Below are 16,844 nucleotides of genomic sequence, written 5' to 3'. Positions count from 1 at the left end.
CGAGTTCGCTTCTTCTCCCCTTAGTCCCTCGCTGCAGTGAGCCTGTTGCCAGCAGGTCTCACTGAAAATAAAAAACCTTAATCTATACTTTCTTTCTAAGGGCTCAGGAGAGCCCCTAGTGTGCATCCAACCTCGGCCGGGCACAAGATCTAACTGAGGCTTGGAGGAGGGTCATAGTGGGAGGAGCCAGTGCACACCAGGTAGTCATAAATCTTTCTAGAGTGCCCAGCCTCCTTCGGAGCCCGCTATTCCCCATGGTCCTTACGGAGTTCCCAGCATCCACTAGGACGTTAGAGAAATAAGTAAAAGTGAAGTACATTGGAAAAAACTATTTTCGCACCAGCCTTTAAGGTTTGAAAGGCGAAAGGGACAGAAAAGAGCTGAAAGAAATAGTATTCGAGTCAGACAGCAGAACTAGCATACTGTAAGTCACAAACAATGCTATAAATTATACAATTGCAATGGGCACTTAATCAACTACTCAGTACCACAGGGGTAGGTAGGTGGCAATGCTGTATAACATGGGTCTTCAACCTGTGGCTCTCCAGCTGCTGTGGAACTACACATCCCAGCATGCCCTGACACAGTTTTGCTATTAAAGTATGCTAAAACTGAGGAAGGGCATGCTGGGATGTGTAGTTCCACTGCAGCTGGAGGGCCACTGTCAGAGTCGAAAAATATCATGATTCATATGCCTTGTATTAACCCCTAATGTGTGCGCATGCTGCTCGTCGCCTGGTCCCCCGTGCGTACACATCCCCGCAGATTCTGTGTAAATACGGCGGAGTTTGTGAGCTTGTAGCATGCGACTCGATCGCGACATATTTAACCCAAATAGCGTAATAATAAGATTTTACTTACCGATAAATCTATTTCTCGTAGTCCGTACTGGATGCTGGGGACTCCGTCAGGACCATGGGGAATAGCGGCTCCGCAGGAGACAGGGCACAAAACTAAAGCTTTAGGATCAGGTGGTGTATACTGGCTCCTCCCCCTATGACCCTCCTCCAAGCCTCAGTTAGGATACTGTGCCCGGACGAGCGTACACAATAAGGAAGGATATTGAATCCCGGGTAAGACTCATACCAGCCACACCAATCACACCGTATAACTTGTGATCTAAACCCAGTTAACAGTATGACAAACGTAGGAGCCTCTGAACAGACGGCTCACAACAAATAACAACCCGATTTTTTTGTAACAATAACTATGTACAAGTATTGCAGACAATCCGCACTTGGGATGGGCGCCCAGCATCCACTACGGAGTACGAGAAATAGATTTATCGGTAAGTAAAATCTTATTTTCTCTGACGTCCTAAGTGGATGCTGGGGACTCCGTCAGGACCATGGGGATTATACCAAAGCTCCCAAACGGGCGGGAGAGTGCGGATGACTCTGCAGCACCGAATGAGAGAACTCCAGGTCCTCTTTAGCCAGGGTATCAAATTTGTAGAATTTTACAAACGTGTTCTCCCCCGACCACGTAGCTGCTCGGCAGAGTTGTAATGCCGAGACCCCTCGAGCAGCCGCCCAGGATGAGCCCACCTTCCTTGTGGAATGGGCCTTGACAGATTTAGGCTGTGGCAGGCCTGCCACAGAATGTGCAAGTTGAATTGTGCTACAAATCCAACGAGCAATCATCTGCTTAGAAGCAGGAGCACCCAGCTTGTTGGGTGCATACAGTATAAACAGCGAGTCAGATTTTCTGACTCCAGCCGTCCTTGAAATGTATATTTTCAATGCCCTGACAACGTCCAGCAACTTGGAATCTTCCAAATCGCTAGTAGCCGCAGGCACCACAATAGGCTGGTTCAGGTGAAACGCTGACACCACCTTAGGCAGAAACTGAGGACGCGTCCGCAGTTCTGCCCTGTCCGAATGGAAAATCAGATATGGGCTCTTATACGATAAAGCCGCCAATTCTGATACTCTCCTGGCTGAAGCCAGGGCCAGTAGCATGGTTACTTTCCATGTAAGATATTTCAAATCCACCGATTTGAGTGGCTCAAACCAATGGGATTTGAGAAAATCCAAAACTACATTCAGGTCCCACGGAGCCACTGGGGGCACAACCGGGGGCTGTATATGTAGTACTCCTTTTACAAAAGTCTGGACTTCAGGAACTGAAGCCAATTCTTTCTGGAAGAAAATCGACAGGGCCGAAATTTGAACCTTAATGGACCCCAATTTGAGGCCCATAGACAATCCTGTTTGCAGGAAATGTAGGAATCGACCCAGTTGAAATTCCTCCGTGGGGGCCTTCCTGGCCTCACACCACGCAACATATTTTCTCCAAATGCGGTGATAATGTTGTGCAGTCACCTCCTTCCTGGCTTTAACCAGTGTAGGAATGACCTCTTCTGGAATGCCTTTTTCCTTTAGAATTCGGCGTTCAACCGCCATGCCGTCAAACGCAGCCGCGGTAAGTCTTGGAATAGACACGGTCCCTGCTGAATCAGGTCCCGTCTTAGAGGTAGAGGCCACGGATTTTCCGTGAGCATCTCCTGAAGTTCCGGGTACCAAGTTCTTCTTGGCCAATCCGGAGCCACGAGTATCGTTCTTACTCCCCTTTGCCGTATAATTCTCAGTACTTTGGGTATGAGAGGCAGAGGAGGAAACACATACACTGACTGGTACACCCATGGTGTTACCAGAGCGTCCACAGCTATTGCCTGAGGGTCTCTTGACCTGGCGCAATACCTGTCCAGTTTTTTGTTGAGGCGAGACGCCATCATATCCACCTTTGGTTTTTCCCAACGGTTCACAATCATGTGGAAGACTTCTGGATGAAGTCCCCACTCTCCCGGGTGTAGATCGTGTCTGCTGAGGAAGTCTGCTTCCCAGTTGTCTACTCCCGGAATGAACACTGCTGACAGTGCTATCACATGATCTTCCGCCCAGCGAAGAATCCTTGCAGCTTCTGCCATTGCTCTCCTGCTTCTTGTGCCGCCCTGTCTGTTTACGTGGGCGACTGCCGTGATGTTGTCCGACTGGATCAACACCGGCTGACCCTGAAGCAGGGGTTTTGCCAGGCTTAGAGCATTGTAAATTGCTCTTAGCTCCAGTATATTTATATGAAGAGACATCTCCAGGCTTGACCATACTCCCTGGAAGTTTCTTCCCTGTGTGACCGCTCCCCAGCCTCTCAGACTGGCATCCGTGGTCACCAGGACCCAGTCCTGTATGCCGAATCTGCGGCCCTCTAACAGATGAGCACTCTGCAACCACCACAGAAGAGACACCCTTGTCCGTGGCGATAAAGTTATCCGCTGATGCATCTGCAGATGCGATCCGGACCATTTGTCCAGCAGATCCCACTGAAAAGTTCGTGCGTGGAATCTGCCGAATGGAATTGCTTCGTAAGAAGCCACCATCTTTCCCAGGACTCTTGTGCATTGATGCACAGACACTTTTCCTGGTTTTAGGAGGTTCCTGACAAGTTCGGATAACTCCTTGGCTTTCTCCTCCGGAAGAAACACCTTTTTCTGAACCGTGTCCAGAATCATTCCCAGGAACAGCAGACGTGTTGTCGGGGTCAACTGAGATTTTGGAAAATTCAGAATCCACCCGTGTTGTTGCAGCACTACTTGGGTTAGTGCTACTCCGTCCTCCAGCTGTTCTCTGGACCTTGCCCTTATCAGGAGATCGTCCAAGTAGGGGATAATTAATACGCCTCTTCTTCGCAGAAGAATCATCATTTCGGCCATTACCTTGGTAAAGACCCGAGGTGCCGTGGACAATCCAAACGGCAGCGTCTGAAACTGATAATGACAGTTTTGCACCACGAACCTGAGGTACCCTTGATGTGAAGGGCAAATTGGGACATGCAGGTAAGCATCCTTTATATCCAGGGACACCATAAAGTCCCCTTCTTCCAGATTCGCTATCACTGCTCTGAGTGATTCCATCTTGAACTTGAATTTTTGTATGTACAGGTTCAAAGATTTCAGATTTAGAATAGGTCTTACCGAGCCGTCCGGCTTCGGTACCACAAATAGCGTGGAGTAATACCCCTTTCCCTGTTGTAGGAGGGGTACCTTGACTATCACCTGCTGAGAAAACAGCTTGTGAATGGCTTCCAATACCGTCGCCCTGTCTGAGGGAGACGTTGGCAAAGCAGACTTTAGGAACCGGCGAGGGGGAGACTTCTCGAATTCCAACCTGTAACCCTGAGATACTACCTGCAGGATCCAAGGGTCCACCTGTGAGCAAGCCCACTGTGCGCTGAAATTCCTGAGTCGACCCCCCACCGCTCCTGAGTCCGCTTGTACAGCCCCAGCGTCATGCTGAGGGCTTTGCAGAACCCTGGGAGGGCTTCTGTTCCTGGGCAGGGGCTGCTTGCTGCCCTCTCTTACCCCTTCCTCTGCCCCGGGGCAGATATGACTGTCCTTTTGCCCTCTTGTTCTTATAGGACCGAAAGGACTGCGGCTGAAAAGACGGTGTCTTTTTCTGTTGGGAGGGGGTCTGAGGTAAAAAGGTGGATTTTCCGGCAGTTGCCGTGGCCACCAGATCCGATAGACCTACGCCAAATAATTGTCGTTTGGAATCCGCATCACCTGACCACTGTCGCGTCCATAAACTTCTTCTGGCAGATATGGACATCGCACTTACTCTCGATGCCAGAGTGCAAATATCCCTCTGAGCATCTCGCATATAAAGAAAAGCATCCTTTAATTGCTCTATAGTCAATAAAATACTGTCCCTATCCAGGGTATCAATATTTTCAGTCAGGGAATCCGACCAGACCACCCCAGCACTGCACATCCAGGCTGAGGCGATGGCTGGTCGCAGTATAACACCAGAATGTGTGTATATACTCTTTAGGGTAGTTTCCAGCCTCCTATCAGCTGGATCCTTGAGGGCGGCCGTATCAGGAGACGGTAACGCCACTTGTTTTGATAAGCGTGTGAGCGCCTTATCCACACTAGGGGGTGTTTCCCAGCGCGCCCTAACCTCTGGCGGGAAAGGGTATAATGCCAATAACTTCTTTGAAATTAGCACTTTTCTATCTGGGTTAACCCACGCTTCATCACATACATCATTCAATTCCTCTGATTCAGGAAAAACTACAGGTAGTTTTTTCACCCCCCACATAATACCCCTTTTTGTGGTACTTGTAGTATCAGAGATATGCAAAGCCTCCTTCATTGCCGTGATCATATAACGTGTGGCTCTACTTGAAAATACGTTTGTTTCTTCACCGTCGACACTAGATTCAGTGTCCGTGTCTGGGTCTGTGTCGACCGACTGAGGTAAAGGGCGTTTTACAGCCCCTGACGGTGTCTGAGACGCCTGGGCAGGTACCAACTGGTTTTCCGGCCGTCTCATGTCGTCAACTGATTTTTGTAATGTGCTGACATTATCACGTAATTCCATAAACAAAGCCATCCATTCCGGTGTCGACTCCCTGGGGGGTGACATCACCATTACCGGCAATTGCTCTGCCTCCACACCAACATCGTCCTCATACATGTCGACACACACGTACCGACACACAGCAGACACACAGGGAATGCTCTTATCGAAGACAGGACCCCACTAGCCCTTTGGGGAGACAGAGGGAGAGTTTGCCAGCACACACCCAAGCGCTATAATATATATGGGAACAACCTTATATAAGTGTTGTATCCTTATAGCAGCTTAAATATATAAAATATCGCCAAAAAAGTGCCCCCCCTCTCTGTTTTACCCTGTTTCTGTAGTGCAGTGCAGGGGAGAGTCCTGGGAGCCTTCCTCACAGCGGAGCTGAGCAGGAAAATGGCGCTGTGTGCTGAGGAGAATAAGCCCCGCCCCCTATTCCGGCTGGCTTTTCTCCCGTAGTTTGTAATATCTGGCAGGGGTTAAATACATCCATATAGCCTCAAGGGCTATATGTGATGTATTTTTTAGCCATAAAAGGTATTTACATTGCTGCCCAGGGCGCCCCCAGCAGCGCCCTGCACCCTCCGTGACCGTTGGTGAGAAGTGTGTGACAAACAATGGCGCACAGCTGCAGTGCTGTGCGCTACCTTCAAGAAGACTGAAGAGCCTTCTGCCGCCGGTTTCTGGACCTTCAATCTTCAGCATCTGCAAGGGGGGTCGGCGGCGCGGCTCCGGGACGAACCCCAGGGTGAGACCTGTGTTCCGACTCCCTCTGGAGCTAATGGTGTCCAGTAGCCTAAGAAGCCAATCCATCCTGCACGCAGGTGAGTTGAACTTCTCTCCCCTAAGTCCCTCGATGCAGTGAGCCTGTTGCCAGCAGGACTCACTGAAAATAAAAAACCTAAAAACTTTTTCTAAGCAGCTCCTTAAGAGAGCCACCTAGATTGCACCCTGCTCGGACGGGCACAAAAACCTAACTGAGGCTTGGAGGAGGGTCATAGGGGGAGGAGCCAGTACACACCACCTGATCCTAAAGCTTTAGTTTTGTGCCCTGTCTCCTGCGGAGCCGCTATTCCCCATGGTCCTGACGGAGTCCCCAGCATCCACTTAGGACGTCAGAGAAAATATATTATAGTTATTATTCCCATTAACAATGTCAGCAAGTATGGTAAGTTTAAAACCTCTTAGACAGAGAGATTCCTCTTTGCATGCTGGGAGGGCTCAGACAAAGGTTGGAGGGTAGTGGTTGGTGTCCAGCTGTGGGGTATTGAAGGGGTGTTGTGCCTATGATAATTGGGAGGGATTCGCATAGTTCCTGCTCATGGTTATGCACAGAAGTACAAAATAAGATTAATTGCATTCCGAATAAATTACACAAGTGCAGGGTAGGTGAATAGAATTCAGTCATTTATTTCCCACAGACTGAATACAATAGCCATATTTACACTAAGCTTTGAGATTCTATGAAGAGGGCTTACACCTTTGTTTATGAATAGAACCAGGTTTCTCTCCAGAATAATGAGTGCTGAGTTGTCAATTGTCTCAACTGAAGGTGGGATAAACAAAGCCCAGAGACAGAGTTTGTTTGGAAGATCCAAAACAATAGCTTTCCTCAATATAATCAGACAAAGAGGAATTTAGAATACTAACAAGTCCTAGCCATCGCCCACTTCTTGAACTAACCAATGATCCCAGGTGCAGTACATGTCCCACCCCCTAACCAATGGAAAGAGAGCACACAGTATCTATTGTAGTATGTCTTGAGTTAGTAAATAAATATAGCTTGCAATAGGCTTGGTGACACAAGACCTCTCTCATCAACAATTATCAGTCGGATAATTGGAGGACTGGATCCGGTCGCGCTTGCGAGTGTTTCCCCGTATGGTATGTTTCTCTGTGGCCACTTTGTTACCCGGTTAATGTATGCCAGTTATTCTCATTCTATGTATCTGTATTTTCAATCATTTGTTAATGTTTGTATTTATGTCTAGATATTCTGTTTAGGTATTAATGTTAGATCTGTAGTGTATCAGATGTATTGTTTTCCCCTTTTTATACTAAAAGAATCATCCACCTGGTGTTAGAGCCGGAGTGGTTTTTAAATCTACATCAGGTCTTGTGTATTTCATCATTTATTACTAAAGGTTATTGAGCGTCTCAGTCGCTCAAACAGCTTTCATATCATAAAGGTTAATCAGCGTTACATTGTGGTAGTATTACAGTAATAAGGTTTACAGCGTAAGCATACCCTTACAGTGTATTGTTACAAGGTTGTGTGTGTGTAGATTAGTGAGCGTCAGCGCCGCTCGCATCCCGCTCTCGCGGTACAGCGTCTGTTACGCTAAGTGCGTACCATTACGGCACCTCGTGCGCCTATTGCGTATGTTGTCTTTAATAAGTATATAGCTTAAGTTCAAGATAAATAATCAGCTTTATCACCACAGATTGAAGACCCATGCTGTACAATCTAGCCCTTGGGAGTGGTATACAGAGAAGCTAAACCCAGCGTTCCTGAAGACATGCTATAACAATTTTGCCCAGAGTATATTGTCATGGATGCAACTACCTGCAACAGACGCATCCAGCGTATATTGACGCACAGAGTGTATATTACCACACAGCGATTACTGCAGCAGCCACATGTATAATGACGCTCAGTGTCTTTTACATGGAAGCGGGCCAATCAGTTCAAGGCGGGAAAACCGTAGTTAATTCGCCACCTAAATCGGGGGAAGGGCCGACTGGGGGAAAGTCTTACTCCCCACTGCTGACATCCACCACAGGGTTCTGCAGCCTCCACATTTCTCCCCGGAGCCTGTAATCCCTGGTGGTTTAGCGGTGGAACACCAGAGGTGAACGCCCTGTGTCAGCGATGTCTGGTAGCCTCCAACCCGAGACAGCCAGGCTGTCTAAACAAATGCGACTTCCCGTGAACGGGAAAGTTGCCCCATCTTTCTTCCCGTGCTCCAGCCGCAGCCTAGGATCGTCAGCGTGGGCCTGATAGCTAACCCCAGCTGGTGACTGCCGAAATCGCCAGTGTAGTTACTGGTGTCGTAGCAACAGCGGAAAGTTGTTGGAGCAGTTGTTGCAATACATCTAAGATGCATAGTGCAACAAGCTCTAAAAAAGGCTATATAGAATAATAAAGTTTATACAAGCTTAGGACTGTGAAACAGTCCCACCATTTTACATGTGGTCTGGCACCTGCCGCACCAAACAAAAAACTGACTTCCCTCAGCCAGGAGGCAAGGAGTTAAAGGGGAGGTTGGATCGGAGCATTTTGGAAGCTCAAAAGCTTAACCGTTTGGTGCATGATCCTTATCCAACCACCAAAACCCCATTTCCAGTGGATCAAGTGAGGATCCTGAAGAAGAAAGAATATTAATAAAGGAAGGAGGATTGTTTAACCGGCACAGAAAGCAGCCTCAGTATAGTCAATTTCCCAAAATGAATATCACCACAATTTGCTCTGGACTTCATTCATCTGCATTGGTCTCTATACTAGGTGAGAGCCGTCTGTGGAACAACTCTGAGAAAAAAGGAGAGTCATGGTAAGACTTGCCATTGCTAAACCGCTTTCTGCGAGGTATGCTGGTTTCCACAGGGAATAACATCAGGAGGGGGGGGGGGGGGGGGGGGGGGAAAGAGTTGGATCTTGATCCGAGGCACTGACAGGCTAAAGCTTTGATTGTTCCCAGGATGCACTGCACCGCCTCCTCTATAGCCCCGCCTACAGGCACTGGAGCTCAGTTTTGTTAACCAGTCCAATGCAGTAGCAGGTAAGAGAGCCGGTAGATGTTAGTCACATAGACCCACTTTCTCATGACAGGAGAAGGGACTATGACAATGCCATACAAACCCAAAGAAGTTAAGTGCGTCAGGGTGGGCGCCCTGTGAAAACCAGTGTACCTCGCAGAAAGAGATTTAACAATTGTAAGTCTTACCATAAATCTCCTTTTCTGCAGCAGGGTACATAGGTATTCCACAGGGAATAACATCGGGGATGTCCTAAAGTAGTTCCTCATGGGAGGTGACGCACTGTAGCGGGCACTAGAACCCGGCGTCCAAAGGAAGCATCCTGGAAGGCAGAAGTATCAAAGGCATAGAACCAGATGAACGTGTTCACTGAGGACCACGTAGCCGCCTTGCACAATTGTTCAGCAGACGCGCCACTGTGGGCCGCCCAAGAAGGTCCAACAGACCGAGTAGAATGGGCTTTGACAGCAGCAGGAGCTGGAAGTCCAGCCTGTACATAAGCTTGTACAATGACCATTCTAATCCATCTGGGCAAGGTCTGCTTATTCGCAGGCCAGCCACGTTTGTGAAAACCAAAAAGTACAAAAAGAGAATCTGATCTCCAGATAGAGGCAGTCCTTTATACATATATACGGAGAGTCCGTACCACATCCAAAGACCGCTCTCTGGAGGACAAACCAGGAGAGATAAAGGCCGGAACCACAAACTCTTGGTTAAGGTTGAAAGATGACACCACCTTAGGTAGATAACCAGGGTGAGCTCTAAGAACTGCCCAGTCACGGTGAAAACTCAGAAAGGGTGGACGACAGGACAAAGCGCCTAAGTCTGACACCCTCCTAGCAGAGGCAATAGCCAACAGAAAAATGACCTTAAGCGTAAGGCATATAAGGTCCACAGACTCAAGAGGTTCAAACGGAGACTCTTGAAGGGCACTAAGAACAACAGACAGATCCCATGGAGCCACAGGAGGGACATAGGGAGGCTGAATCCGTAGTATGCCCTGAGTTAAGGTATGAACGTCAGGAATAGATACAATTCACTGAAACCATACCGACAAGGCAGAAACGTGAACCTTGAAGGAGTCAAGGCAAAGTCCTAAATCCAGGCCTTGTTGCCAAAAAGCCAGAAGTCTGGAAGTACTAAAGTTGTATGCATCGTAATTCTTAGCAGCACACCAGGTGAAGTAAGAATTCCAGACCCTATAATAAATCTGTGCAGAAGCTGGATTGCGGGCCTTCAACATAGCTTGCATAACTGCCTCAGAAAATCCTTTGGCGCTCAGGAGTGAAGCTTCAAGAGCCACGCCGTCAAAGCCAGTCTTGCCAGGTCCTGGTAAACACAATGGCCCTGAACGAGGAGGTCTGGGCATTGAGGAAGTAGAAGAGGACACTCGATCGAGAGACCCTGCAGGTCTGAGAACCAATGCCGTCTGGGCCACACTGGAGCGACTAGAAGCAGTATTCCTCCTTCTTGCTTGAACTTCCGTAGTACCCTGGGCAGGAGTGACACTGGAGGGAACAGGTATGGTAGCCGAAAGTCCCATGGAATTGCCAGTGCGTCCACAAACGCTGCCTGAGGATCCCTTGTCCTTGCTCCGAAGACTGGAACCTTGTGATTGTGTCGAGACGCCATCAGGTCCACATCTGGTAAACCCCACTTGTACACAGTGAGTTGGAAGACCTCCGGATGAAGACTCCACTCCCCGGCGTGTACGTCCTGACGACTGAGGAGGTCCGCTTCTCAGCTGAGGACCCCCGGAATGAACACTGCCGATACTGCTGGCAGATGGCGTTCCGCCCATCAAATAATTTTTGACACTTCTATCATTGCCATGCGGCTTCGAGTGCCGCCTTGATGATTTATGTACGCCACCATGGTGGCGTTGTCTGATTGTACTTGAACAGGCCTGTTCTGTACGAAAGGCAGGGCCAGTGTCAATGCATTGAACACTGGCCGCAATTCCAGAATGTTTATCGGGAGGAGAGATTCCTCCCTGGTCCACCGACCCTGGAGAGAGTGTTGTTCCAACACCGCGCCCCAACCCCACAGACTGGCATCCGTCATTAGGAGGACCCAGTTGGAGATCCAGAAGGGATGATCCCTGTTCAATTGTTGGTCCCTGTAGCCACCAACTCAGTGACAGACGAACCTCCGGAGTTAAGGAGATCATTTGAGACCTGATCCGATGAGGCAGGCCGCCCCACTTGGAAAGGATTAATCTCTGCAGAGGGCGGGAATGAAATTGAGCGTACTCTACTATGTCGAAAGCCGATACCATGAGGCCTAGTACTTGCATCGCCAAGTGTATCGACACTCTTTGGCGAGAGAGGAAGCATCTGATTCTGTCCTGAAGTTTCAGGACCTTCTCTGGAGACAAGAACAAACGTTGGTTGTGTGTGTCCAGTAATGCCCCCAGGTGCACCATGCTCTGAGCAAGGACCAGTGAGGATTTCTTCCAGTTGATGAGCCACCCGTGGGCGTGTAGGAATTGGACCATCAGTTCTAGATGACGGAGGAGAACCTCTGGGGAGTTCGCCAGGATCAACAAGTCACCCAGATACGGCAGGATCCTGATACCCTGACGGCGGAGAAGGGCCGTCATGACTGCCATGACCTTGGTAAAGATCAGAGGAGCCGTGGTTAGTCCGAAAGGCAAGACTTGGAACTGATAATGAAGGTTGCCAATAGCAAACCGAAGATATTACTGATGCAACATGGCAATAGGTATGTGTAGGTAAGTACCTTGTATGTCCAGGGATACCATATAGTCCTTGGGTTCCAAAGCCAGTACAATAGAGCGCAGAGTTTCCATATGGAATTTGGACACCCTCACAAATTTGTTAAATTTGTTTAAAGATTTAAGGTTGAGTATAGGCCGGGATGATCCATTCGGCTTCGGAACTAGAAACAGCGTTGAATAGTATCCCCTGCCTCTCTGAGAAAGAGGCACCGGCACTATCACTCCTGTATCCAGGAGGGATTGGACAACCAAATGTAGAGTTTGAGCTTTTAACGGATCCGAAGGGACAACTGTTGAGCAAAATTGGCGAGGCGGACGTCTCTTGAAAAAGATTGCGTAGCCGTGAGAGACCACTTCCTGCAGCCAGGCGTCCGAAGTGGTCTTTAACCATACCTGGGCGAACTGCAGAAGTCGGCCTCCCACCCTGAGGTCCCCCAGGGGGAGGCACGCCCTGTTATGCAGCAGGCTTGTCCGGTTTGGAAGCAGGCTGACGGGTGACCCAAGAACGTTTAGGTTTGGGCTTAGAGGACTCGGAAGTGCGAGCCAGTCTCAGGTACGCCTGACCCTTTGCTTTACCTGAGGTCGAAAAGGAACGAAAAGTAGTACTCTTAGCCTTGGGAGCCAAAGGATTAGTACTTGGAAGACATGCAGTCTTGGCCGACACCAACTCGGTCATAATCTTATTCAGATCATTTCCAAACAGTATATCTCCCTTAAAAGGGAGAAACTCCAAGGTCTTCTTAAAGTCCAGGTCCACCGACCAGGACCGTAACCACAGAATCCGGTGAACCAGGATAGATGTAGTAGATGCCTTGGCCACCATAACGCCTGCATCAGGGGCCGCCTCCTGAATATAGTGGGAGGCTGTGGTAATATATGACAGATATTGTCTGGCAGCGTCAGAAAAATTCAGAGGTAGCTCTTCCTCAATTGCTTGAACCCATGCTTCAATGCCTTTTGCAGCCCAAGAGGCTGCCATAGTTGGTCTATGTACAGCATCTGTAAGAGTGTAAAGAGACTTCAAGCAACCCTCAACACGCTTATCCGTCGGTTCTTTCAAAGAGGTGATGGCAGTGACAGGCAGAGTAGATGACACCACAAGACGGGCTACATGCAAGTCCACTGGTGGCGGGGTTTCCCACTTGTTACTCAACTCTGCAGAGATAGGATAACGGGCTAGCATCTTTTTAGACAGGGAAAATTTATTTCCTGGAGAAGACCAGGATTCCTGACCTATGTCAATGAAATGGTCAGAATGTGGAAAAAATAATAATTTAGTAACCTTCTGACGTTTGAACTTATCAGGCTTCTTAGACATATCAGGAGGGTCAATTCCATCATCAATCTGAAGAATCAGCTTGAGAGCCTCCACTAGGTCAAGAACATTAACCTTTGTTGTAGAATCTTCATCAGAAGCAGCAGTATCAGCCTCTGATGGATCAATATATTCCCCATCTGAATCGGAAGAATCATCCGAAATATTAGTGGATTGTGATGAAGAAATGGCCCGCTTAGATGACCCTTTGGTCCCAGTACGGCAAGGGTTAAGTTTTTGTTTAACCAAGGACTGATTTAATTGCTGTAACTGAATTGACAGAGTATCCGCCCATGGTGGATTAGAGAGGAGACAGTGCCCAGCAGTCCCAGGATCAGCGCAGCTCTGTGAAATGGCGCCCAGACGCTGACAGGGAGTGAGGGAGAGAGAGAGAGAGATGCAGCTCCAGGACGGGAACACCTACTGTAGATGGCGCCTGGAGCTTGGGGAGGGGCTACAGGTCAGCGCCTTATTCCATCTACTGGACTTCACCACCGGGTACTATGGAGCCTATAATAAACGGATTTTAGTAAATCCGACCTGTGCTCCCTACCTTGGTGGATATCGTGGGGACCCTGCACGGCCACAGTGTCCACGCCAGCGGCGCGGTTTGTCTCCTGGGACCGCGACCGGATCGCGAGTTCGGTAGGTTTCACCTGGGGGACCCTCTTACCTCCTCCCTGAAGTGCGGCCATAAACTCCAGGAGAGCAGCAGCGGTGATGTTTGCCTGATGACCGGAGCACCTCCGCTGCAAGTACACGGCAAGCAGGGCGCAGGAGTATGCAGCGCTGCTGGGGGAGGTGATGGAGCAGCAGCACAGAATATCAGCATGACATACACATCATCTAGTGCCTGTGCTGCAGCCCTTGAAGTCTTCTTTCTTCTTAAAAAGCTCTTATTAGGGCTGCCTAGCGCATCCCCCCCTGTTAGGCACCAGCTTACAAACTGAGCTCCAGTGCCTGGAGGCGGGGCTATAGAGGCGGCGGTGCAGTGCATCCTGGGAAGTCAAAGCTTTAGCCTGTTGGTGACTCGGATCAAGATCCAACGCTACACCCCGATGTTATTCCCTGTGGAATACCAGTGTACCCCGCTGCAGAAAAGGCCTTTATAGGAGTGTCGTCATAACATTGTGAGAGTCGGGGTATGCATTTTTAACCACCTTTTAAAGATACCTTTATAGGATTGACATTTAACGATTCATTGTGAGTTCGGGTACGCAATCCTTTTTCAAAGATACCTTTATGGGAGTATCTGCCACCAGAGTTTGGGGTACGCCTTACACTTCTATCATTGCAAGAATAAAAGGAATCTTTATATGCTTTATTATACATCAATAATAGTGAGTTTGGTACACTCATTTCCCATCTGATACTATATTTTAGGGCCTATAAAAGATACCTTTATGAATGTATTTCCCTTACTTACCTATGTTGGGTACGCAATTCCCTTTCAGTGACTAAAAAGAGTATCAATCATACTGTAGATCTGTTGTATGAACATACCATGCATTGGTTGTTCTCTTGATGTCTCTGTCTATTCCATATCGACTGAGGGAATAGTACTTCAAGACTCTCCATTGTGAACCTTCCTACCCATACGACAGGATGACATATCACTAAATACACTACTTAGGGATGTATTACGGTTATATGTGAATGTACACTGTCATCACTAGCACCGTTGGTTGAGTCTTTTCCAACACTCTACTTTTTCTATGTTAAAGAAAAGCAGGAATGATCTGGGGGTTGCAAGTGAGGCCCATCACTGACTTACTGTATATAATGCATAGGTTCTATGCAGGCTGTGAGCGGGGTGAGTAATGGTGTGCAAATAATCATAATTCAAAATATTTTTCATACGTTTGCAATAGTGAATAAGAGGATATGTTAGGGAAAATAACTTAACGCTATACCCTTTAAAATGCGGGTCAGAGATTGATCACTGGATTCATCTGTCAAATGCTTGATTTTTAAAGCATGATCCAGGCAACACAGCAAGGGATACTACAGTTATGATAGGATAGAGATCTAATTAAAGTGTATACGAGTATGGTAAAAGGCAGACCAATAAAAACTAGAAACAGCAAGAACACCAGACAGAAGTCCTCCATGTATCAAAGGAGGAAAGAAGCAACTAAAGTCACATTATACACAAGAGCTCACCATCAAACATGGTGCTAAGAAATCCAAGGCAGTCGTAAGGAGCAGTAGTTATATACTGTAGACACTACAATCAGACTGGACAGAGACTTCGCTAAGTGAATGACATAACTGGTAGAAAGAGGACTGGTCAGCTAAAAATCAGGATAAAAACAACCTCCTCAAAAAAGATGACCACAGATTCAGGCTATGGTGATAACCCGGACGCCAGTGAGGACCTAGGTGACCTTGAACACAGGGCTGACATCTGAGTGATTATATCGGTTGCTTAGCAAAACAAATGCATATACAATATCTGCTCTTAAATCAAGGTTGCCGCTACAAGGCTTAGAAACTGTCTCACAAATTAGCTCAACATGTTAGGCAGTCAAACCACAACACTGCATTAGGGAAGTTTCTACGTGTGCTGGAGTCTAATATTCATTAGTGTCAAGGAAGCACAGATAATATACAGACAAATTACCGGAAGTAAATATGTGAATATTGGAGCGTTTAGAAACTTGGAAAAACAAACAGTGTTACCCACATCTCTATTTCATATAGTTTATTTGAATGTTATCGTTTTTACAATCTTATTGGCTAATTTATTTGGCCATGGCAATAATCATTGAAAAAGAGAAAAGCAAATGATATGCTAAATAAGTATCCAGGATAAACCAGGAGGAATCATTTTAGGAAAGAATATATTTTCTTTGTAAATCATTGTTCGGTTGCTGCCATAGCGTGAAGAACATACTGCAGTGACAACACACTTTAAGTTGCTAGGCAACAATGCAAAACGTAAAACGTTAAAGATGTGAGCAGATGCTTACTTGATTTTGTAAGATTTCCAGATTCCTGAGTGTTGTCCCATTCATTTTCATGTATTCTACTGAATTAGACATTGGCATGAAATTGCTAATTAAAAAATAAATAAAAAGAATTACACATTATATAGTAGATTCATACAGTATAAATGTTTAATATTCTGTTATAAAAACGCCTTAAAAATTAAAAGATGAACAGTAGATACAGTATATGTATTTCAATATATGCATGTAACATATGCCTATGAATTAATTAATAACTAATGACATCAATGAGGCACATCGCTATTGAATCAATGTACCTAAATTGTAGTCAATATTGGTCCAGCCCAAAACACAGCTTAAAACCCCAGTGCGAGCAGGTAGCAGGACTACGTTACTACTTGTCCAGCTGTATAACAATCTTTTTTTGAATGTATTTTGAAACCTAAGTAAACATTTTGATATGCATTTAAAGATGATTACATAGTTTTTGCAAAAAAACAGCATCCACACTACTATGAGATTACCAGTCCAACAATGAACCAATCTCCCTGGACAGATGGGGCAGGTTAGTGGACAAGACCGCTAGTGAAAAGGAAGATAACTCAAACTGTGGAGTGAGGCAACTATTTTTCAGAATACTGTAGTTAATGAAAATGTGGTTTCTCACTACTCTAAATAACTTAGAGTGTTGCCTACAAACAGTGGCTATTTGATTTGAC

General features: G+C 47.1%; 1 protein-coding gene across 3 annotated transcripts in view; it reads right to left on the bottom strand.

The window, feature by feature from the left end:
• MSH3 (mutS homolog 3) overlaps positions 1 to 16,844 on the bottom strand; it is a 534,775-nt gene that overhangs the window by 237,000 nt on the left and 280,931 nt on the right. For all 3 annotated transcript variants that reach the window (XM_063963915.1, XM_063963914.1, XM_063963916.1), the window contains exon 11: positions 16,147 to 16,231. In XM_063963915.1, the coding sequence (XP_063819985.1) occupies positions 16,147 to 16,231 (85 nt within the window). The remainder of the gene's footprint in view (positions 1 to 16,146; positions 16,232 to 16,844) is intronic.

The sequence above is a fragment of the Pseudophryne corroboree genome, chromosome 1 (assembly GCF_028390025.1).
Source record: "Pseudophryne corroboree isolate aPseCor3 chromosome 1, aPseCor3.hap2, whole genome shotgun sequence".
NCBI lineage: Eukaryota > Metazoa > Chordata > Amphibia > Anura > Myobatrachidae > Pseudophryne > Pseudophryne corroboree.
The sequence above is the reverse complement of the archived record's forward strand: the minus strand, read 5'-3'. Positions and strand labels throughout refer to the sequence as shown.